Here is a 23,251-nt window from a genome sequence, read left to right on the forward strand (position 1 = left end):
AAATGGACAGGGCCCTCCAAGATGTGTTGGAGGTGCTTAGCACCTGTTTTTACACTGATGCGAGTGCATGCCGATAACTCCATGGAAATGAACCAGGTGTTGCACTTGTAAAGCTGAGTGCAGAATGAAAGATCTATAGTGTGAGCATCCTCATTTGTAGCCTACTGGTGTGACTGTTGATGATGCCAGGTGTGAACAGCTCGGGGCCCTGGCCTGAATGACACATTCCAAAATACTTGCTGCAGGATAAAGCAACCCTGAACATGCATTGCCAAAGACCTCATTTCTGTATCAATGCAACATCTAAATTGCAAACGGTAGGTTTCAGTGTCATGAATCGGCACATGGGCTTACATGAGGGACGCCATAATGGAGGGCTCCAGATGGATTTTGATCACCTGCGGATCTTAAACGTGCATTGACATGACGAAACACATGGCTGCCTTTTGCATTTCGCCTCCATCGTAACAACTCTTCGGGTTGCTATGGCACCGTGACCTGCCAGCATACTTGTAAAGTGACCTTTGTTATTTGAATTGCCAGTTTATTTAAACTGATGCTTCCGTCATGTCAACATCGTATGCACAAAAAGGCCCTATTAATTCAAACTCTGCATAATTTTAATAAAATTTTCAATAATCTTTTGAGTTCACATTATTGAGAGTTGACTGTATTTCATATTCATGATACAAATATTAATCATTAAATAAATATAATTAGTACATCCGGATAACTCGAACTGCCAGCTCGGACGCTCGCCAATCTGGACGCTGCGAGTCTTGTACCAGTTATACGTTGCAGGTATGACCAGCGTGGCAAGAGATTGTTGACATGGCCTTACTCAAAATCCGAGTTTCATTCCGCAGAGTCACTTGCACACTCTCTAGTGCACGCGACGGCAGTCGTGATGACAAATAGAGGTCTCCGTCTCCAGAACAGGACACACGCAGCACTTTCGTGATGTTGTTTTCGCGTTGTGACCACGCTACCTTGAACAACTAACCTTTCCAGTCTTGTTATACATAGATCACCACGTAGTATTTGCCTACAACCGCTAAATAATTTATAACAGAATTTCTTCCCTCACCTGGTTCGGTCTCAACTGTGACATGATGACTATGATGCCAAAGGTCTGTATAGGTCACAAGAAGCATGAGAAAAACTGTGATATAATCACTACTTCTTCACTCATGTATCTGTGTAATGCCTTATGTATCCTTACAAAGAAGACATACAACGAAAAGGTGTCTGATTGAAGGTGTCTGATTGAGCTGATTGCAAAGTGCTATTGAAAAGCCGAGACAGGACAGAACATGAGCTTGTGGAAGCCTTCTATATCAAGAAGCAAGGTGATAATTGCATTAGTGACACGTCAGTTGCTCTTCGCCACAGTGAAATGCTGTTTCTTGATGCATATCTGTGAGAGGTGAATGTCAGCGATTAAGAGCATGGATAAGGGCAAAGGCTATATAAATGTTCTCCCTTTAATAAATCCTGTTGAAAGTGCAGCGCTTGTCCTGTTCCCTTACTCGTCCGTGTTGCCGTTTTGCGCTCTCATGTCTCTCACAAAAAGTTCATTTGTGTGTAAATCGGTTCCGTTGCAAAAATCTGAACTGGGCAATTGTTGTTTACCCAGCTCGCTCACACTGGCAGTTGCTTTCCCAGAGAAGGGGTAAACAGCGCAAGAGCAAACTTCTGGTAAACTACAGACTGCGCGTCGTGGCGGAATCCGAACCTACACGACCACTGGCTCTTCAGTTTGCAGCTAGTCAGCTGACCACATGCAAGCATCAAAAGCAAGCTGTGGCGCCATTTTATCACCTTTGATCTCCATTTCCTCCGAATGCTGGCCTTGTGACTGCATTGTTGCATGATTTTTGCTTTGAGCTGTGCAATGCCATTCCGCGGAGGGTAGAGAGGTGGGGGGAGGGGGATGTACGTGTCGATTTATATTCGAAGTCAACTCTTTTTAGTCAGCTAGGGCTGCAAGTCAAGGGGTCGACTTGTATTCTAAGTCAACTTATTCGCCGCAATATATGGTACTGCTCTTCCTAACCTCTCTCTTTTTTTCCTTAGATTGTTGAGGTGACGGGTGCGCACCAAGAAATGCTGTATTTCTTGCTCCGTTGTGAAAAGTTTGTTTACTTTTTGCAATGCTCTATATTCGGCCCTGTATCGTATCGCAACCTGCGTGCGCAAGATAGCGCTGTGCCCTCGCCCTGACTTGATATTGTGTCCCCTCTTTCTTAACCCCCTTGCCACTATTTCTCTTTAAATATGCTCGCTGAATAAACAGCACGGCATTGTTCCCTTCACACTGGCATGCGTCACTTCACTGGACAACGAGACGAAACATGGTGTCAGAAGTGGGATAAGGCTCGGCCTAAGGAACGCCCCTGCACCTAGGACCTGGAACGGCTGCCGGCGGCGTGCTGCTGGAAGCAAGAAATGGAGCGCCTAAGGCCGCCAGAACCACTGCGTCTAACAGGAGACGGCGGTCGAAGTTAGAAGTTGTTCAAACAGAAATTTGAACTCTTTTTGCAAGCAACGTCCAGTTCCAGCAAGCCAGCATCAGAAGCAGAAAAAACCACTGCCAGCAAGCCAGCATCAGAAGCAGCAAAAACTGCACTCTTCCTTAGCGTGGCCGGTGAGGATGCAATTGAAGTGTTCAATAATTTTTTGTTTGCCGACGGGGAAGACAGAGAAGACTACGCCACCGTCATTGCGAAGTTCGAGGAATACTGCGTCGAGCAACAGAACGAAGTACACGAACGGTATGTGTTTCGTTCACGGATCCAAGGCGAAGCAGAGCCATTCGAACAGTTCCTTCGCGACCTAAAAAAGCAGGCCATGAATTGCAACTTTGGGACAAGTGCAGACGATATGGTTCGCGACCAAATTGTATTCGGCACGAACTCTCCAAAACTGCGAGAAAAAATGCTGCGGGAAAAGAAGCTAACTCTGGGAAAAGCCGTAGATTTGTGCAAGGCGGCAGAAACATCAGCACGTCAGAACGAGTTCTGGAGTCGAACAAAGAAACTGTCCGAGATCAACGCTGTCTCTTCGAGTAGAACCGGAGTGGAGCTACAACAGCTCTCGAGGCGAGTTTCCAGGTGCAGTCGATGCGACCGCACTCACGCCCCACGACAGTGCCCTGCCTATGGCAAGACTTGCTATTCGTGCAGCAGGCCCAACCACTTCGCATCGTGCTGCAGAGCGAATGCCCACGTTCAAGAAGTACAGCACGAAGGTGACGATTTTGACGTTCTGGACATAGCCATTGGCAGTGTCATAAGCAACCGCGACTGGTGTGTGAAGGCCAAATTTGGCGGCAAGGAGGTGACGTTCAAGGTCGACACTGGCTCCCAGGCGAATCTTGTACCTATGTCACTCTTTCGGACGTTAAATGCAGGTGCACTGAAGCCCAGTGGTGCCGTTCTGCGGTCGTACGGAGGTGGTATCATCAAACACTGCGGCACGTGCTCAGCGCCGGTGCAAGTAGGTGAACGAAAAATTTGCACTGAATTCTTCATAGTCAAGAAAAACCACCAGGCCATCTTGGGACTTCAAGCCAGCGAGCTGCTAGGTCTACTTCGCCGCACAGTGGACACCGTCACCTCGACCTCTTCTCATGAAGTGGCTAGGGAGTACCCTGGGCTCTTTCAAGGCACTGGGTGCTTACAACGTGAATACAGGATACTGCTGCGCAAGGACGCTGTGCCCGTCGTTCAAGCTGCTCGGAGGGTGCCCATTGCCTTACAGGAGCCATTGCGTACTGAGCTACAGCGAATGGAGAAAGAAGGAATCATCAGAAAGGTCAGCGACCCAACCGACTGGGTAAGCCCACTAGTCATTACACGCAAGAAAGACGGAAAAATGAGGGTGTGCATGGATCCGAGAAGGATCAACGACAGCCTGAAAAGAGAGCACTACCAGATGCCGCGTCGGGAAGATATCGAGGCGGAGTTAGCGGGAGCTAAGTTCTTTTCTCGTCTAGACGCAAATGCGGGCTTTCACCAGATCCCGCTTGAGGAGCGGTCGTCGAAACTTTGTACGTTCGCAACGCCCTTCGGCCGGTACTGCTTTCTCCGGCTTCCTTTCGGGCTCGCGTCCGCCAGCGAGGTGTTTCAAAAGGCGCTGAATGAAGTCTTTGACGGTGTTCCTGGAGTACGGGTGTACGTGGATGACGTTCTCATTTGGGGCACTACCAGAGAAGAGCACGATGAACGACTAAGATGTGCACTAAAAGCAGCTGAAGCTGCAGGCCTGACATTCAATGTTGCAAAATGCGAGTTTGGCGCCGAAAAAATAGCATTTTTAGGCGACGTGATCAGCAGCGAAGGAATAAGCCCTAGTCCGGCCCTGGTCGAAAGCGTAAGGAACATGCCAAAACCACAAAACAAACAGGCAGTACACAGGTTGCTCGGGGTGGTAAATTACTTCAGCAAGTACTTGCCATCCCTAGCTCTGCGAACACCAATTCTCCGCTCTCTTCTAAAGAAAAATGTTTTATTCGAATGGACGGCCAATCACGAGAGAGAGTGGAAAGATATATGCGACGCGCTCACCAAGGCACCATTACTCGCAATTTTTGACCCACAGAAAGAAACAAAAGTGACGTCAGACGCGTCACAGAACGGCATCGGTTCAGCTCTGCTACAGCGGCACGGCGTAAATTGGAGGCCAGTCGCTTACGCGTCGAAAACACTGACAGAGTGTGAACAGCGCTATTCACAGATCGAAAAAGAAGCGATGGCTCTCGTATTTGGCTGTGAGAAGTTTGACCACTTCACATACGGTCGCCCAGTCTTGCTTGAAAGTGACCATCAGCCGCTAATAAATATATCAAAAAAGGCCATAGCAGACATGCCGCCGAGATTGCAGCGGTTTTTCCTGAGACTGTTGAAATATGATTACGCTCTAACATTTGTTCCGGGTAAACAGATGCAGTTGGCAGACATGCTCTCAAGGTCGGCGGGTCCTGCTGACATCAGCCACTCGGAGACAGAAGATGTTGAAGTCCATGCCATCAGCATTTTGTCTGCACTGGTGAGTGACAGAACAGCTGCACTACTTGCGCGTGAGACGGGAGCTGATACCTATCTCAAAGTGGTGATGCAGAACCTCGCAGACGGGGTCACGGTTGAAGGTCCGCTCAAATCTGTGGCTGCTGAACTTTCAGTAGTGGGTGGAATACTGTTTAAAGGAACGAAGGTCGTTATACCTCGAAGCATGCGGGCCGAGACATTGAAACGCATTCATGCTGGGCATCTTGGCATTGCGAAGTGCAGAGCAAGGGCAAGGCAGCTGGTGTACTGGCCAAACATCAACAGTGACGTTGCATCGATGATTGAGGGTTGTTCAACCTGCAGAAAGTATGCTTATAACCAACCATCAGAGCCACTGATGCTCCGCGCCACTCCAACCCAAGCCTGGTACCGCGTTGGTGTCGACATATTTCAATATGGCGGAAAATACTACCTCATTGCTTACGATGCCATGTCGAATTTTCCAGATGTCGAGGAGCTCTGCGACCAAACGGCATCCGGCGTCATCGAAAAACTTGGGGCCATGTTTTCACGATTCGGAATCCCGATGGAGGTATGCACAGATAATGGCCCACAGTTCTCCAGCCATGAGTTCGCTCTTTTCGCTGAGCTGTACGACTTCAAACATGTTACGTCAAGCCCGATGTTTCCTCGGTCCAATGGGCTGGCCGAAAAAGGAGTGCAAGTAGTAAAGCGTATCCTCAAGAAAACCACAGAGGCGAATGAAAACTTTTGGCTTGGTATGCTCAATTACAGATCAAGCCCATTGGAAGACGGCCGGTCGCCCGGCGAACTGCTCCAAGGGAGGACCCTGCGCACGACTTTGCCAGACTTTCGACGTCAGGCTGTTACACGGGTCAAGAAACATGAGCAGGCGAGTCACGCCACCCGATGCCTGGCCCCACTTCAAAAAGACGACGTCGTGCGCATTAAGGGGACAACGTGGGATCGCAAGGCCAAGGTAACTGCAGCGGCAGCTCCTCGCTCCTACTACGTGCAAACCAATGATGGCAAGACGTTGCGGCGCAATCGACAACATTTACTGGCAACAAAGGAGAAGTTTGACACTGAGGCCTCAGACAGCGATGAATCTAGCGATGACAGCATTTTAGCCCGGGAAGAGTCGTCAACCCTACCACCGGCACCAGCGGCTCCGGTTATGCCGACCAGAGACACCAGTCCGGCGCCCCAGCAACCCCGCCGGTCCGCACGTGTGAGAAAGCCGCTTGACCGCCTTCATTACGACGAGAACTTCAAGCAAATCAGCCACCAGCGTTAAATGTGCTGCGAAAAACTGTGACGGAGGAGGATGTATCGTATCGCAACCTGCGTGCGCAAGATAGCGCTGTGCCCTCGCCCTGACTTGATATTGTGTCCCCTCTTTCTTAACCCCCTTGCCACTATTTCTCTTTAAATATGCTCGCTGAATAAACAGCACGGCATTGTTCCCTTCACACTGGCATGCGTCACTTCACTGGACAACGAGACGAAACAGGCCCTTTTTCTTATCTGTGCTTTTGTACTGCCCAAGGCCTAAGAACACAGCCGGTGGCATATTGTAGATGCCGTCCTTACCTCGTATGCGCTCCACAAAGGTCTTGAGCAACTTGATGGCTTCCAGGGAAAGGCTGGTGTACTTGGTCATCTCTGGTACATGCAATCAAGCAAGGTCAGTGACTAAATGCTACAGTGCATCCATGAATGTACTGCACACTGCAGCACACAGCACGAGCATGGACACCCAATGAGTGAAAAGCCACGTGATGTGTACGGTGAAAGAAAAAGAGACAAAAGTCAATGGTGAAAGAAACAACATGAGACAGTGCTTCTGTTGCCTCCAAAGCTGTTTACGTGGGCCCCTTCCATCTGCACAATATGCATCAGCAATGCACCACACTTGTCCTCCCACTCCAGCCGGCTTCTTTTGTCAATCCAAAGAAGCTGTCTGAGAGGCAGTGAGCAGGTTGTGATGACACTGCAGGGTCACGTGACCTAGGTGGCCCACCTGCCTCCTAGGCTGCTCTGTGGGCACCACCTGCCAGAGTCACGCTCGTCACTTTTCATTCACAACGTCGACAACGCCGATGCTGGATTTTCTGGGTAACAGAGCCTTTAACGCTGTCACTTTAAAATGTGAATCCATCTTGATCACTACTCTTATGCCGTACACTGCTTTCCTAGTTACTGGATGATTGTGCTTGCTAAACTTTAAATGTTTATTTAATTTAACCAAAAAAAATGTGGTGTAGACAGCGGTATGAAGTGGAATGGAATTCATAGTAACAGATGCAATCCTTGATATAGACTGAATGCAACTGTTATCCAAAGAATTGTAAACGAGGTGATAGGCTACAACGTATGTTTACTATTACTATTACACGATTCTTCCTCGCTTATTTAATGCCTGCTTGGTAGTGCTTACACACGGTGAACCACAATTAGTTTCCGCAGTGCAGGTGGTATCAAGTGGATTATAGAAGCAAGTACGCTTTCGCCGTGCTCCTAGTTGCCCAGCGTGGTGGCTGCCGTGGTGTCGGTGCAAGCTATGTATAATAACTTATGCTGGTGATCCATGAAAAAATTTTTTTACCCGTTCTTTTCATAGCTGTGTTTTGTGGATGAACATTTCTTTTTACCTGAACTAGCTGCTCTGATTGAAAATATTCCAAAATATCCGACACAATTCATAACCAATTTTTATTATTCACATTCGCTTCAAACCCAGAAAATCAGAGGGGACTTTTAAGCTCTGTCTTAAGGTATGACACAATAGTGTCAATGAATTAATGCCCATATATGCCGAATTGAAATATACGCGGGTAGTAATTCACTGCTGCACCAGTTAAGCAATGCGCCACTGCTCCAAGATGGAAGGTGCTTCCACCGGTTGGGCTTGTGCGACTCGGGTTGCAGTTTCCGAGCAACCCCTTGCGACCAATAATTAATTTAACTGCCACCTGCCATACTAGGAAGTTTGCTCAATCCAGTGGGCAGGTTGTGATGATGCCATAAGGTCACATGACCCAGATGGCCCACTTGCCACCTAGGCTGCTTCTCTGGTGATTTTTTGTGGATTTTTCACTCATAGTCAAGGACGCCGGCTTGTCTGCGACACACGCTGCTTAATGCGATCGCGTTAAAGTCTGATATTTACACACCTCCAGTGCTAAACACTTACCCAGAGCCTCACACGCAACCTGGATGATGCCACCAGCCATTGATATCACCTCCTGTGATGCCTGCATCGGCCATGCAAGCCTGCGCATGTGCATTACAAGGGGCACTCAGTCGGTGAACAGGTGCAGCAGCCTTCAGTGGATCCCAGAGAACACCACAACACTCTATAACAAACCGCATAACAAAACAGTCGGACAAACAGCTGGAAAGAAAAAAGAAAAACTGTTACGTGGCTTGAAATACAGGATGTTACTGCAGCGCAATTGGCCCATTTGGTGACCATTACTGCTTTGAATGATGCTGCACAGAGCAGCGCTACAAGATAGGCTAACCCAGAAACAACCCGTGTCACAGGTCCGGAGCAGCCGCCGCTGAACAACCCGACACCTGTGCTTCCCCAACCAGCTGCGCTGGAGTGTAAAAAAAATATTTTGGCTACCTCTCCGGAACACAGCGCTTGCCCTGTTACGTTCAGTCCCCGCGCCTTGCTCTAACGCAATTCAAGTGCACTAGGATGACAAAAATGCAGGAAGGCCGGAGGAGAAGCGGTCTCGGCAATGAATCAATGGATTACAACATAACTGTGTCTTCGTAACTAGCGCTCATCATCTACTTTTACCACGCGCGTAATCATCACTAATGTTTTGTGTTTTGGCAGCGAGTCCCGCACTTGTACTGCTGGTACTTTGGTGCTCACAGTGCACCTCAACTGCCGTCCTCCAGAAGCACCACTCTTGGGCCAGTGCAGTTCCTCACCTGAGCACAAACTTGTGCAGTGCCTTCACAATGGCCAGCTGCACTCTCCAGGTGCCACCAGCGAAGCTACGCAGCAGCAGGTCGCACAGCTGCCCCCGGTGCTTCTCTGCACAACACGGGCACACTCTTGGCACTTCGCACTTCAATACAAATTCAAGCCTTAAACTGTAAATTGTGGAAATTAACACCCCAAAGCGACATGTGGGCAATGAGGGACACTGTAGTGGAGGGCTCCAGATTAATTTAGACCGCCTGTGGTTCTTTAACATGCACTGACATCGCACAGCACAATAGCCCTGTTTGCAATTCACCTCCATCAAAATGCGGCCACGGTAGGCGGTACTCAACTCTGGTCCTGTGGCTCAGTGCCCTAACTACTGGGCCACTGCGGTCGGTCACAATCGGGCTCCAATCCAAATCCCCCCATGCACAGATTTAGATTTGGATTAAAGCTTAATTTTGGATTTGTATTATATCGTTTCAGATTTGTATTTTGGCTCTTTGAATGAGCACTTATTCTCTGAATAGAATTTTATTCAGCTGTTCATAGTCAGCACTTGTATTGCGTAGAAGGCTGTCTGTCTGCTGTCTGTGCTTTAACATGAATAATTATCAACTTCCTCGCTGACTAAGCAACAAAATTCAGAAAAATTTGCTGCAGTGCACTCTTCCCCTGCCATGGCAGATAGCCAAAGCTCCCGCTAATGTGACCCACCTTATGTTGAGGCTATCCCCCAACTGAGCTGCGTCAACCAGGAAAACCTCAAGGTGGAAAAGTTGGTGCACGTTCATTTAAAAAAATAAAATTGTGCAACAATACAAAACAAAGAATATCACATCCTTTCTTCACCCCTTGCTATGCTTACCCATTTGTTCTGAAACTTCGGTGCTGAAATGCATTGATAGTAACATGCAAGAACTGTGCACATACATTACATTGAGATGAATGTGCTTGCCGTAGGGACTGCCACAGCCACTTGCAATCACTACCAACATAACGGAATAACTGCTTTTCCCAGTCAATTCTTGCAGTTTAGCATGCTTGTAAAAATTTTTCTAGCCATTCTTCGAACTGTCCACACGTTTCAAGACAAACTGTTTCTAGTTTTTCAGGTTGGCAGGCACCACATATGTGCTGGGATGATATTATGCACATGTCCACAAAAGACTACACACGTGGCAACAGCCGACTGTGCGGTCTTCGACGAGGCCTAGCATACAACTTCCTCATGAGGCCAGAATCAGTCTCCCAAGGCTAACCCCTGCAAAGGAAGAACTTGTGATGCTCGTCTCCAAATGATCCTGCAGCACAGTGTGCTCAGAAGGCATGCCTGCTCATTTTGCACAGTCAAGAGTGACTGAGTAGTGACTCCACTCCCTCCCTGCCCCCTTTGTGCACCAGCCACTCACCCTGGGTGGCTGGTGCCTGCTCTGGCCATGCCTGTCCCAGGGCTTCCAGGGCCACCTCCTGGAAACGCAGCTGGGACTCCAGGTCCCAGGGTTCCTCATCGTCCTCCTCCCCGGCTGCACCGCCTTCGCTACTGCCCCGGTTCGCCACACACTGCGGAATGCACAAATGTCACAACACGTACCCTCTTAAACACTCCAGCAGGCTGTCACTGGCACGTGAGAACAACTACATGTCAAGAGACATCACGAGCAATGCTTAAAACACGTTTTGTAAAATAGTGCCTGTCTGACAAAGGACCCACTAAACTTTATTTGTAGGGAGCATCTAGAGTACCATGGTGCTGAGCACCAGTTATGTGCTCGCTTTTGTAATCCAATGCACCGTTGCATGAGCACATTCTCTTGCTGTTGTACCAGACTTGCTTTGAGAAGAACACTTGTTTTCCAACCTCGCAATAAAGCTTCAAGGAGCTATTTAAGAGCCTTATGCCTGCAAAAGCTGTGAAGGAACAACGAAACAGCGCAGAAGAAGTGTGCGCGTAACAGAGATTAGCGCTTATTTATCAACCCTTATTAACTAATACACCATGAAAGTGGTACACTAGCTGATGTTTTAAGTGTCGCTGATTTTATGTACTTAACCATATTGCTGTGCATATGCTGTAGTGTTATCCCACATCACGTCAGGTTGTTGCCACCGAGAAACTACTATATTTAGTTGTGTAATTTGCGCACTTTTTTCATTACATTAAGGCTCCTAAAAGAGGGTGTGCAAACTAAGCAATTTGAGACAGAAATGGTAATAGGGCAACAGCAACACGTACACAAGAAAGACTGATAGGGGTGCGCAAATAGTGGTTTTTTGATTCGAAGCGAATTTGAAGTGAATAGCGATTCTCTTCGAATAATTTCGAAGCGAATAGTTCGAATAGTACTTCTGGCACTAAAAAGAGGCTGAGTGACAGTAGGCAATTCCAAAACCATTTATTTTCCCAACACACGATGCCATTACACACTGCACTGAGGCTTTATTTAAAACCACACTTCAAAATTTTAACACCTAGAGTGAAGAACAATTTTTACTGGCAATTTTTACTGGTAGAACAATTTTTACATTCCCAGACTAGCATTCTCCCGAGCAAGAATGGAAACGGCTGTACAAAACTCGCGCCGCAAGCAAAGCGTCATTCGCACCGCTAGCGCGTCCTGGCAAAATTGTCCCCGGTAGTACCTCCGAGCAGCTCTCAGCATCGCGCTTCCAAGAATGCTCTCAGCCTCCAACGTACCGGAGTGCCCAAGTTGCGGCGACGGAGTTCGGCACACCACCGAAGATGGCTCAATGCCCTGATTACGGCGGCGTTCCGTTCCCATCAATGCGCAAGCAATCAAAATAGCAAGAAAAGACGCCAGTCGTAGATGAATGCGATCATTTCGTTCCACTGAAGTTCAGCAGTCATGTTTTACGTCCGCAGCCTCCCCGATGCCGAGCGTCAACGGCAGTAATCCTCCACGGGTGCACAATAAGCTTGACGTTATCACACGCTATAGGCGCCCTTCCCATTGATGCAAGTATACATTTCGGCGACATCGAGTCCCCGTGCTGCCGCTGAATTTTTCGCGCCTCCGCCGGTAATATGATGGCTTGCTTGAAAGCTGCCGAGAACGCTCGCTCATGTTCCGTATGCATGATTCGTCACCTGACTGGGTGAAGTGATAGTGCGGTAGGGCTGCGCGTTTATCTTTGCATCTGTCCTATCTGGTAATCTTTTCCGCAACTCTAACGGAAAAAAAATCGAGTTGCATCGGACTCAACTAGCGCAATGCGATGAACGCAGCCAAGCAATGCCCGCGTTCGAATACTTGCGGCGTCCGAGCTCATCGATCACGTCACCACCAGCTGACATCGAGAGGCGGTGGAGCGGGCGCGGCTTCGGTGCTTATCTGTTTTTCCAGCCAGCGTCCGCCGCGGCGGACGCGGTTGTTGCGTCGTGTGACGTGCGTCTTTTTTATTTTCTTTTCTTTCTTTCCTCTTATCTTTGAACTCTCCTCTATCTGCACGTGGCAGCGGTGGTGGCTCAGCTAGAGCTAGTCGGCAGGCCCGTGCACTTTCCTTTTCATCCTTCGCTCAGTCGCAACAACAACAACAACAGTAAACTGAGGTTTCTTGTTTTGAAGCTTAGACGACTGATGGCTGTGCTCTTCCTTCTTTGCGTCTGCCTCGACACGGTGGCAGCGACGCGGCATATGGCAGCCTTAGTGCGGAGAGGCTCGGAGACGGCCAGAACGCAGGATCTTCCGCAAGAGCGCGTCGCCCTCACCTTTATTTCGTTTGTAGCTGGGTTCGCACCCCGACCTGGTTGTGATTTGTGTATTGACTGACCCCCGAGCGTTGAAAGTGCGATAAAAAAAAGCCGTCTATGCGGCAATGCTCGGAACTGAAACCACATAAAGCAAGCGGGGAAGCATCCCAGAAACACTATTCGCGCGAGACGAATACTTCCAAATTTCGAATATCGAGAATTCGGTTCGAAGCGAATATCGAATACCGTGCTATTCGATTGAATATTCAAAATTATCGAATATTCGCACACCCCTAAAAACTGACACAGGACATGCGCTAACTTCATCCGAGTTTATTTACTGCAAAGGCAGCAAATATATAGAAAAGTTAAGGCATGCGCTAAAAAACCATTTTTTGCGCGAGAACTCCTCAGTGCTCGAATAGTTAACTCGGCCTTGGACAGGGAACGGCTAGTGTATGCGATTACTTTCTCCAGTACGTCGGTTTTCTGAACAAGGACAGGACCTAGGCACATGCTTGACTAGACTTTCGCAGAATGGAATGGGGATGTGTATATTCGGAAAGATGGTATATGTATCGGGCCATGCATAGCCCCCGTACTCAGCGATATGTTCTTGGCTTTGCGTGACAAAAGGTTGCAGGATCGTTTAGGAGGTTTTGGTGTGTGCCATATTTTTACAGGGTGCAAAACAAGTCTTCTTGTGACGGCAATAGCAACAGTGAACAGATTTGCACACTAGACTATAGAAACAGGTGCATAATTGGTGCCGAGCAGAGTTGGGCTCTGGACACTGTCTTAACGCATACTAGGAAGTACTCTGGGCACTTCTTTTTTGTACAGCACATTCCACTCAAAGCGCCTCAGCAGTCTGAAGAGGACCAATTTAGGTATGCCCTGTCGATCAGTTCAAGAACCCGGTGCCACACAAGGGCCTCACTTGTAGCAGGGGACCTTCGAGGACATCCAGCAGGGGCCCGAATAGGTCCAGCTGCTGGGCCTCCAGCAGTTCTGCCAGCTGGCGCACCGCAGACTCCCGGTACGCACGGTTCTCCCGCCGGCACTCCCGCAGCAGAGCCTCAGACACCTGCACCATTTGCACAAGCCCCCACCCAGGTTATCAACCTGTTACTCTAATCAACAGCCGCAAAAGGAAGTAAGATCACAGTTGGCAGCATTGTTTAGAAGAACAAAATGGCAGTCCGGTACTGAGAAAGTCCAGAAACAAAGCATTCGAGTAAGAGATAGTCCCATTGAACTACTCAGTGAGTCCATCCATTTGATGGTGGCAGGTTGTTTTTTTCAGTGACTTGTGCGGCTGAGTCACAAATTTGTCTGCAAGCATTGACATAAGTGCCGTTTCTCGCTCATGTAATGGGACATGTGGCTTTCAATCATGACACATGGTCAAAAATTCGGTTCTATAAAAATCGAAGTATTAGCTCGTATGACTCGTTCTCTATGCTGTCTCTAAGTTTCACTGCTGAAATCTATCAGCGAGTCCTAAAAAAAAAATTGCTTTATCAACCATGGTGGTGCAGGAAACAGCCGAAAAATAGGCATTTTTTGAAGCCTTTTGACACGGCGTGACTGGGGAAAGCTTGTTTCTTTGTCTTCAGAACTGGTGTCTCAACTCTATTCTACACACAGAATCAAAAAGGAAAAGTAAAAGCTTCAACGTCCCACCACGTGAGTGCCTCTGAGAAGCTCTCGAAGAGCCTTACTTTCATTGACACGCATTGGCATGTGGCAGTCTGCAGCTGTCACGTGCATCTGATGACCACACAGTATCATCATCAGTTCACAACAAGCGCCAGCATTGCCCTGGCTCTGCCTTTGCAATGCTGCACCCAGTGTGACAAGTCTCGAGATGCACTTGCTTGTCACGGCACAAAAAACTTACCAAAAGCTTCCTTCTGTGCTGCTATGTAACACAAGACACCTGTCAATATGGCTGCTTCCCACATACAAAATTAATAGCATCTACTACAACAATGTTGCCACAGCTTCGTATAGGGTGAACTGAAAACAGGACAGGGACCGCAGTGAACAGGACGTACATTGCTATGCGCTACTAAACAGAATAATATGTTTGATGGAAATTAAAGATCTTCTTATATAATAAATAACAAATTTGTTAAACCATTAAAATAAAGTAAATTCTTATGTTATGCATTAAAAACGTGTGGCATTCAATACGTGTTGCCTCCTTAGCTGCTGTTCTGGGATATGGGATATGAAAAGGACAAACTAAAATGTGCAAAGCATAAAGTGGTCATCACGATGATGATGATTTGACTTGAATGGAGCAAGGGTAGCTTGGCCAAAGAGCAGCATGGCTAAAGTGGTTGGTGCAACCAAGGTAGTAACATGCTTTATTAATAATAGAGAGTTTTAGTATAGCGTACGTAGACATAAGCAAAGGCATAGCAAACGCTATACAATAACGTCATTCGTACTGCGCATGCGCCAAACGCTATTTCAAATTGGGGTCTTATGCACGTTCGCATTACATAAGCTGTTTTTCGAATTTAGCATGCGTGCTCTTGCGTACGGCAGGAAAAATAGCGTTGTCAACATGGCGGCGCCAACATCGCCCGCTTCGGAGAGAAATTGTCAATGTTATTGGGTTTTCAGGCATATTCATAGCCATTAAATGGAGCAGAACAAATGAGTGATAAACTTGCCCTATTTTGGATTCTGTGTAACGATTCCGCCGTTCCTAACCCTAACAAAACACCGCCGACTGTGGATTGGCTTGATTTAAATTTTTACGCCAAGGTAGTCATAGCCTTGCCAAAAGTAGCCGTTTCGGTCAGCTGGCCCACGATCGGTCATGGCTAGTCCGTCGCAGTGCTCGTAGCACGTGTTGGTGCTGACATCGTTGCAGTGCCCGTAGCACGACTCATTTGGGGACATCATGCAACCAGCTAACTGCATGATGAAACTTGGATAAGCTTGGCGAATGCCTTGGCTACGCGCGAAAAATACAACACACAATGTTTTTACATTATAACACCAGATGGTGCCACTGCGGCCTTGGCTATCGTTGCGTTCGGGTTGTCGTATGGTAAACTAAAAGTGCTCCTGCGACTTCCACAGTAATCTCCCGCTAAATGTTTGCGTATAACGTACGTAAGCGCTGATACGCTATACTAAAAGTCGCTAATAATAGGTACTCCAGATGGTGATGTGAGTGAAGAAATTACTACTGTGCAGTGCCTTCATGAGCTTCCCTGTAAGCCCTCGTCATAGGCTTCCTCCGTGAATGCTCTGCAGAAGCATTTGTGCTCAGTGCCCACCGACCAGCAGAGAGCAGGCACTTGCAGAGTCTCTTTCCAAGCATTTCTGTCCCGATAAAAAAAACGGCTCGGTAAAAGAAAAGAAAAGGGTACCTCTCTCAGGACAGCCTGCTGTGCTGGGGTGCGGCTGCCTTCCAGCTGGGGCCCTGCACTGAAATTGCACCACAAGGGAGGGATGGGCCACACTCCACAGAGACTTCTTCAAAAATCTTGTGCATACAAGCATTCCATCAGGACCACTTATTTGATGCTGTAAGTGAAGACTGCACGTTAGGCGTGAGACGATATTCGAAATACAGAAGAGCTTGAGTGTAGCGTTTATTTTTCATTTCACACTGCACTTCTGCCATTCAAATGATTCACACAAATACTGAAGTTATCGATTTGCTTGGTCATGTAAAATCATGGATGAACCTTGTGGGGTTCCTTTCTGAATGACGCTCACTAACTGGCCACTCTACAAGTAAAGAGCTATCTGTAATCTCTGATCTGATAAGGATTAGACATTAAACACAATTATTACACTAGTGTGAATATTTGATAGTTTTGTTGAATATTAGCTTGAATAGTAAACTGTTCCTTATTCGATCTGATTGGAATGCGAATTCTCTTTCACTCTCCAGTCTACTGCAATTATGATTCTTTTCAGGCTCTGACCATGCAAGTACGCAAAATGCGTCACACTGTTAGACTGCTGCAAGTACTTACACCACTACTGGTGTAGATAAAGTGAAGTGCCACTACACTGGCAGGTGGCTGTTTCAAACACAGCTGCCAACGGGGCTTGTGAGACCCAGGCTGCTCTTCCCGAGCAGTGCAAGGAGGAATAGCTTCCACCAAGCCTCATTTCTGCACGCATAGTTCTTCAGGAGACAGCACATTGTGCACCTACGTAGGCCTGCTGTTGTCCGAGTCATTCTGTGTCTGCGTCGCCCTCCTCTCCCCTACACATAGAGAGGGCTGACAGGCTGAAAGAGGCAAATTCCCCTAAACACCACTAGCAGGCGGAGGCTTCACACTGGAGGCAACACTGATGTACAGTTTTCACCTTCACGGCCCTTCTCGTAATGCTCTTGCATTAACATTTCTACCAGAGCCTCACATGCACGAAGCTAGTGTTGGACAAGCACATCTAGGGCACCACTGAGCTGCTGTCACAACTTTCAAGTGCCAGCCAGGTGGCAGTGATCTCAAGAAGCTCCAACAGCTGACCCTTGCTTGTGCATGTGAAAATGCCGTATGTGACAAATACACAGCACGTTTTCATAGTAAAAGGATGTGACAAGAATAGCGGCTGCTGTTGCCTTACATGCACTTGGTGCAGACAGTCGACAGGGCCTCCAGCAGGGTCTCCTGTGTGGACAAGAAAAGAAGATGGACTTAGCAGTGGAAGCGCGCAATCGGCACCATTATGCTGCCCACCCAGTATCCCACACTATACATGTTCGAGATCAGAAGGTAAAAAAGTTTAATTTTCAGGTTATCGCCCACAAAGAAGCACTGTAACTGAACAATTTGTCCCCCACACCTGCAGTATGCTTGCAAGGAGAGCTCTCACAGAGCTCTCACAGAGAGCTGAAATCAGAAAAAGGGGAAATTGGTGGTGCCAGCTCATTCCCATGTGTGCCCTCGGAATCTGAATGGACTCCCTTTTCGGCCACGAATTCTTTGTGCGCCAGAGGTGGTACACCAGCTGTTGGCACTGGAATCACACCAATAGCAGTGAGGAGCACACAGGCAGGCATGCTAGCCAAAACTTACTTGTTGGTTTGTGGCACAAGCTATTGGTCATGAGAACCCTAATGACCCAGTTTGTTTACCGTTTCCACACGCCAGCTTTGAAGACATCTGATAAAAAAAACCTTTTGAGACCTGCTGTAATGCCATACCTGCATAAAGTCTCACATAACGTTAAGAAGGTAGCCAAGAAATACGGTGTTAAGGTAGTCTTTTCTGCGCCCACCAAACTGTCGTCACTTTGTTCACGTATCTCAAAAATCAGCACAAAAAAGAAATGTAATGTTAAACACCAGAGCATGTTCACCAAATGCACAACCAATGTTGTTTACTCGCTCCCACTGTCCTGTGGTAAGGCCTACATAGGTCAAACGGGTCAATGCGTCAACGACCGTATGAGGCAGCACCGCACTTCGCTGCAGCCAGGCAACACAGCAAATCTTCCAAGACACTGCAACCACTGCAAAGACTGCACCCCTCTGTTCCATAATGTCAAAATCATCGGCCGCGGCAAAACACAGATGGAACGAGAAATCTTAGAAGCTTTTAAAAATCAAGCAGTTAGGGACTGAATGCGTCAGCGACAGCTCTGTCAGGTTCACGGCAAAAGAGTACACTTTCATGAATGGGACATAGGTTGCCACATGTTTCTTTGCTCGCTTAATCAGTTTTGTGTTTTGCTGTTTTGATAGCATTTGTGGTGCTCTCGCGCATGTGCGCCCTGTTCTGATGTTGACGAAGTAAAGAATTTTCAGTTGTGTTTCCAGCGTTGTCCTGTGTACTTCTCCTCCTTGTGAATGCGTCCTTTTCGCTGGTTTTCTTCATACCATGCACCAACTGGCCCAACAAGCTACGCTTCTTCAATACTTTTGAGACAAGCACTGAAAAAGACACGGAACCTATCATTATCATCAGCCTAAGTCTCCAGCAGCAGCCTGCAGTAGGATCACTACACCTACTGCAGGGCAATGGCCTCTCCCATGCCTCTCCAATTAACCCTGTCCTTTGCCAGTTGTGGCCACCGTATCCCCGCAAACTTCTTAATCTCATTCACCCACCTTTCTGCCGTCCTCTGCTGCATTTGCCTTCTCTTGGAATCCACTCTGTTACCCTTAAGGACCAGCGGTTATCTTGCCTTCACATTACATGCCCTGCCCAAGCCCATTTCTTCCTCTTGATTTCAACTAGGATGCCATGAACAGAACGGTCAGTTTACAAATTAACATGCAAAAAAAAAAAAGTAATGTCCAACAGTCTCTCAACAAACCAGCAGTTCACAGTTGGGAGCAAGGTGCTGGAAGTGGCGAGGGAATACGTCTACTTAGGGCAGGTAGTGACCTCTGATCCGGATCCTGAGAGGTAAATAACTAGAGGAATAAGAATGGGGCAAAGCGCATATGGCAGGTTCTCTCAGATCATAAATGGCAGTTTAGCAATATCCATCAAGATAAAAGCATACAACAGCTGTACCTTACTGGTACTCACTTATGGGGCAGAAACGTGGAGGCTAACAAAGAGGGTTCAGCTTAAGTTAAGGACAACGCAGCGAGCGATGGAATGAAAAATGATAGGTATAACGTTAAGAGGCCGGAAGCAGGCAGAGTGGGTGAAGGAACAAACATGGGTTCATGACATCCTAGTCAAAATCATGATTAAGAAATGGGCTTGGGCAGGACATGCAATGCGAAGGCAAGATAACCACTGGTCCTTAAAGAGATACTGAACCAAACTTTTGGAGCTGCTCTTTTACATGTAAACAAGAGCTTGACTGCTAAAACTGATAAATGCGACAAGCATTTTAGCGAAAAAGGTGGATAACACGTTTTTTTTTCGATTTATTGCCATATCGTAGCACCTGGCTGCCGCCTGTGGAAGCTGCGACTAGACGCCATTACACCCGCACGCCCACCGTTCCCGCAGAGGCACGATTGTCATCGCTACTCGCGGCTTTTCCATATCTGTCGTCTACTCACAGCATACATAGATATATGCATAGATGTAGCAAGATGTTAATCGATGCTGTCTACATACCATAACCGTATACACGCTTACGTCCGCTAAATGCAGCTATTTTTTCCGGACCTTACGCCATTTCTAACATTCTCACTTTTAAAACAGAAGGGCGACGATGTTCAGTCTAGTGGCGCCATATGGTGGTTAGGACGGGAACCATTGTTGTCAACAAACCGACACCCCTCTTAGCTTAAAGGGAGCAGAATCGTCACTCTAAATAAAAAAGTAGAGCTAATTGTACATTTTCTTATGGGCGACAGGAGACGAAGCGAAAGACCAGTGGCCCATTTATGGCCAGTGTATGCGCTGAACAAGGCAGTAACAATGAAGAAACCAGTCCGAAGCGAGATTTCATGCATCAAAGGGCGCCGCCACATTTGTCACCGCTGGAGGGTGCCATGCGCTCTTCACCTCGCGCCAGCCTGGAGGGCTTGGCGCGCGCTCATGAAGCACCGAAAATAAAACCATCCGCTGAAAAATATGCCCAGTGACGACTAGATTTCGGTATAATCACATTTCGAGAATCTATTTTCAGCGTTTTTGTTCAATTTTAAGATTTTGCTTCACTATCCCTTTAAAGGTAATAGAGTGGATCCCAAGAGAAGGCAAGCATAGTAGGGGGGGGGGGGGGAGGGGGGCAGCAGAAAGTTAGGAGGGTGGATGAGATCAAGAAGTTTGCAGGGATAGGGAGCGCTCAGCTGGCACAGGACAGGGTTAATTGGAGAGACATGGGAGAGGTCTTTGCCCTGCAGTGGGTGTAGTCAGGCTGCTGATGATGATGATGTCATTAAACTGCATTTGTTCTCTCACCCGCTCTGGCCACTTTCGGTCTCTTAACGTTACACCTATCATTTTTCTTTCCATAGCTCGCTGCGTTGTCCTTAGGCTAAACTCTTTTTGTTAGCCTCCACGTTTCTGCCCCATAGGTGAGTACCGGTAATAAGATACAAGTGCTGTATACTTTTCTTCTGAAGTATATTGGTTCATTGCTATTCATGATCTGAGAGAACCTGCCATATGCGCTCCACCCCATTCTTATTCTAGTTTTTTCCCTTCCATAATCCAAACGTGGTAACTACCTGCCCTAAGTAGACATATTCCCTTACCACATCCAGCACCTTGCTACCAGTTGTGGACTGCTGTTGTGTTACGAGGCTGTTAAACATAACATTGGTTTGCTGCATGTTAATTTTTAGCCTCACCGTTCTGCTCTGCCGGTCTAACTCATTGATCATGCTTTGCAGTTCTTGTCCTGAGTGACTTAGCAAGGCGATGTCATCAATGAATGACAGATTACTTAGGTATTCTCCATAACTCTTATCCCCAAATGTTCCAAACCCAGGTCTCTGAACACCTCCTGTAAACAGGCAGTGAATAGCATTGGAGAGATTGTGTCTGCATGCCTGACAGCCTTCCTTATTGAAATTTTATTGCTGATTTTATGGAGGACTATGGAAGCTGCACAGTTGTTATAGACATTGTGAAACCTATGTAAAACTGTAAATTGAAAATTATAGGATTTAGCATCTCGGACGCCATAGCGAAGGACTGTGAATTAACCCTTTGAGGGTTTTTGCACTATATGTACGGTGGCAGTTTTTCGTACTGCAGGGTCTCAACCCTCCGTTTGAAATTTCGTGCTGTAATGTTTTTAAAGTCCGCGAATTCGCGGCAAAAACTGAATTGTTTAAAATGTCTTTTTTTCCGAAAACCATTAGAGAATGGAACAGACTACCGAGCGATGTTGTGAGTGTGACATCAAATGATGCGTTCTTTCGTTCTTTAATGATGTGATGCGATTGTGATGTGTTCCTTTGAAGTAAGATGTACATGGCGAACGCTTTATGCTTGTAACTCTGCCTGCGAGCGGAGGTGTCATGTGTGCTTCTTTTTTGTACATTGCCCCCCACCCCCACTGTAATGCCATGGCGCTGTGGGTTCCTTAATTAATAAATAAATAAATAAATAAATGAAGCATGCACACTGGAAGGTGCTGCCACCTCCTAGGACTTACAAGAAGCGTTTGAAATTTAGTTGTGCTACCTTCTTGCGGAGACAAACAGAACTGATTTCTTGATGAAGCGAGCATGTCACACAGTCTGCGGCAATGCCCTTTCGTGCTTTCGGTTTCGCCGTGTGATCACAGCGGAAGCATGCAAAACTTAGTTTTTATCTTTATCGCAGTGGCCGCGGAAGTTGATTTCTATCTTTATTGATGCTACTCTTAGCTTGTTTATCACTGATGCTCATGAGGTATTCTCACTCTCCTTGTTGACTAAGTTTTTTTCGAGTTCTTCAGATGCATGGCAAAGCAGTGATATGGCCAATGATGCACTGCCGCTTCAACTAACACCGACAGCGATGACTCTTCCGACTCTGATTTTGTACATTCAAAATACGTAATAAAGCAATTTGGCCATGTGGGAAAGTTTTTTTTCAAAAACGTTTCACCCTCTAAGGGTTAATTAAGGCCACCTGGGCTCCTTTTGCATTCTGCTTCCATCGACTGGGACTGAGCCAGGGTCCTCCTGCTCAGTAGCCGCGCACCCTAATCACTGAGCCTCCCAAGCATGCAGCAAAACATTGCGACATATGCAAGGTGGCTTATGGCGCATGCCTGAGATCATCCAGAAAAACTTAGCAACAGCCAGCCTCTATCCCCAACGAAGCAAAACGGCATCCAGACGAGACAACATCAAGAAAGAGACAACACCGACGTTTTACGATGACAAACTATAACAACCAGTACAGTTGTTTGACTCTGGGACCCTCGCCTGTGTACTTCACAGGTTGTAAAAATTTTAAAATAATAAATCACGATTTGATTCGATCTGAAGTTAGCGCAGTTTTTAGGAACTCTTCATGGAGAATAAATGTCTGGAGCTGCCTCGGATGAAGTGGCTCATATGGCACTTTCTTCGCAAACCAGATGCTACACCAATGAAGAGATGTCTGCCCAATGATATGCCTGACTGGCAAGCACTGTGTGTGTGTGATGCAGCTGGCATGCGCCTGGCCAGCCGCTTCCCCACTGACTTCACACAGCTGAAGGAAATCAGTGGCAGATGTTAAATCATTGGCACTTGGATTACATCTTGAGATTACACCTGCACGTGTTCACGGACTCTCCAAGTAATTTGGGTGCCTCCTCCTTTCAAAGCCTTAATTTTAGGAACAAAAGTTCACAAATTACACAAGTAAATATGGTAAATTAGTCTTTTTTTTTGGCCATGACTCTATTAGAGATTACCTTAACCCTTTCAGGTGCCATTTTTTGTTTTCACTGATATCAATTATTTTTTCACCTAAGTAGTATATTCAGGCCTCAAGAAAGGGAATTTGTTAGTTTTCGAACGTGAAAGACGAGCAGGTAAATTTTTACAATGATGTCGAGAATTCCGTACAAAGTGGCAGATTTATTACAAATAATAACATCGAAATGTTCTAGTGTGTCAGGTACCCTAGGGATCGTGGAATCGCTTTGTGTTTCGAAGATGCACATTACACT

At 47.1% G+C, this 23,251-nt stretch overlaps 1 protein-coding gene across 2 annotated transcripts in view; it reads right to left on the reverse strand.

Moving 5' to 3' along the window:
• The window catches only part of LOC149344914 (proteasome adapter and scaffold protein ECM29), a 141,409-nt gene that overhangs the window by 318 nt on the left and 117,840 nt on the right, over positions 1-23,251 (reverse strand). For both annotated transcript variants that reach the window (XM_089546404.1, XM_089546403.1), the window contains 7 exons: positions 17,303-17,346; positions 16,087-16,144; positions 13,632-13,778; positions 10,392-10,542; positions 8,982-9,087; positions 8,227-8,306; positions 6,624-6,695 (listed from right to left, as the gene is read on the reverse strand). In XM_089546404.1, the coding sequence (XP_089402530.1) occupies positions 6,624-6,695; positions 8,227-8,306; positions 8,982-9,087; positions 10,392-10,542; positions 13,632-13,778; positions 16,087-16,144; positions 17,303-17,346 (658 nt within the window). The remainder of the gene's footprint in view (positions 1-6,623; positions 6,696-8,226; positions 8,307-8,981; positions 9,088-10,391; positions 10,543-13,631; positions 13,779-16,086; positions 16,145-17,302; positions 17,347-23,251) is intronic.

Source organism: Amblyomma mixtum, chromosome 5 (assembly GCF_055824585.1).
Source record: "Amblyomma mixtum isolate Tamu chromosome 5, ASM5582458v1, whole genome shotgun sequence".
NCBI classification, from domain to species: Eukaryota; Metazoa; Arthropoda; class Arachnida; order Ixodida; family Ixodidae; genus Amblyomma; species Amblyomma mixtum.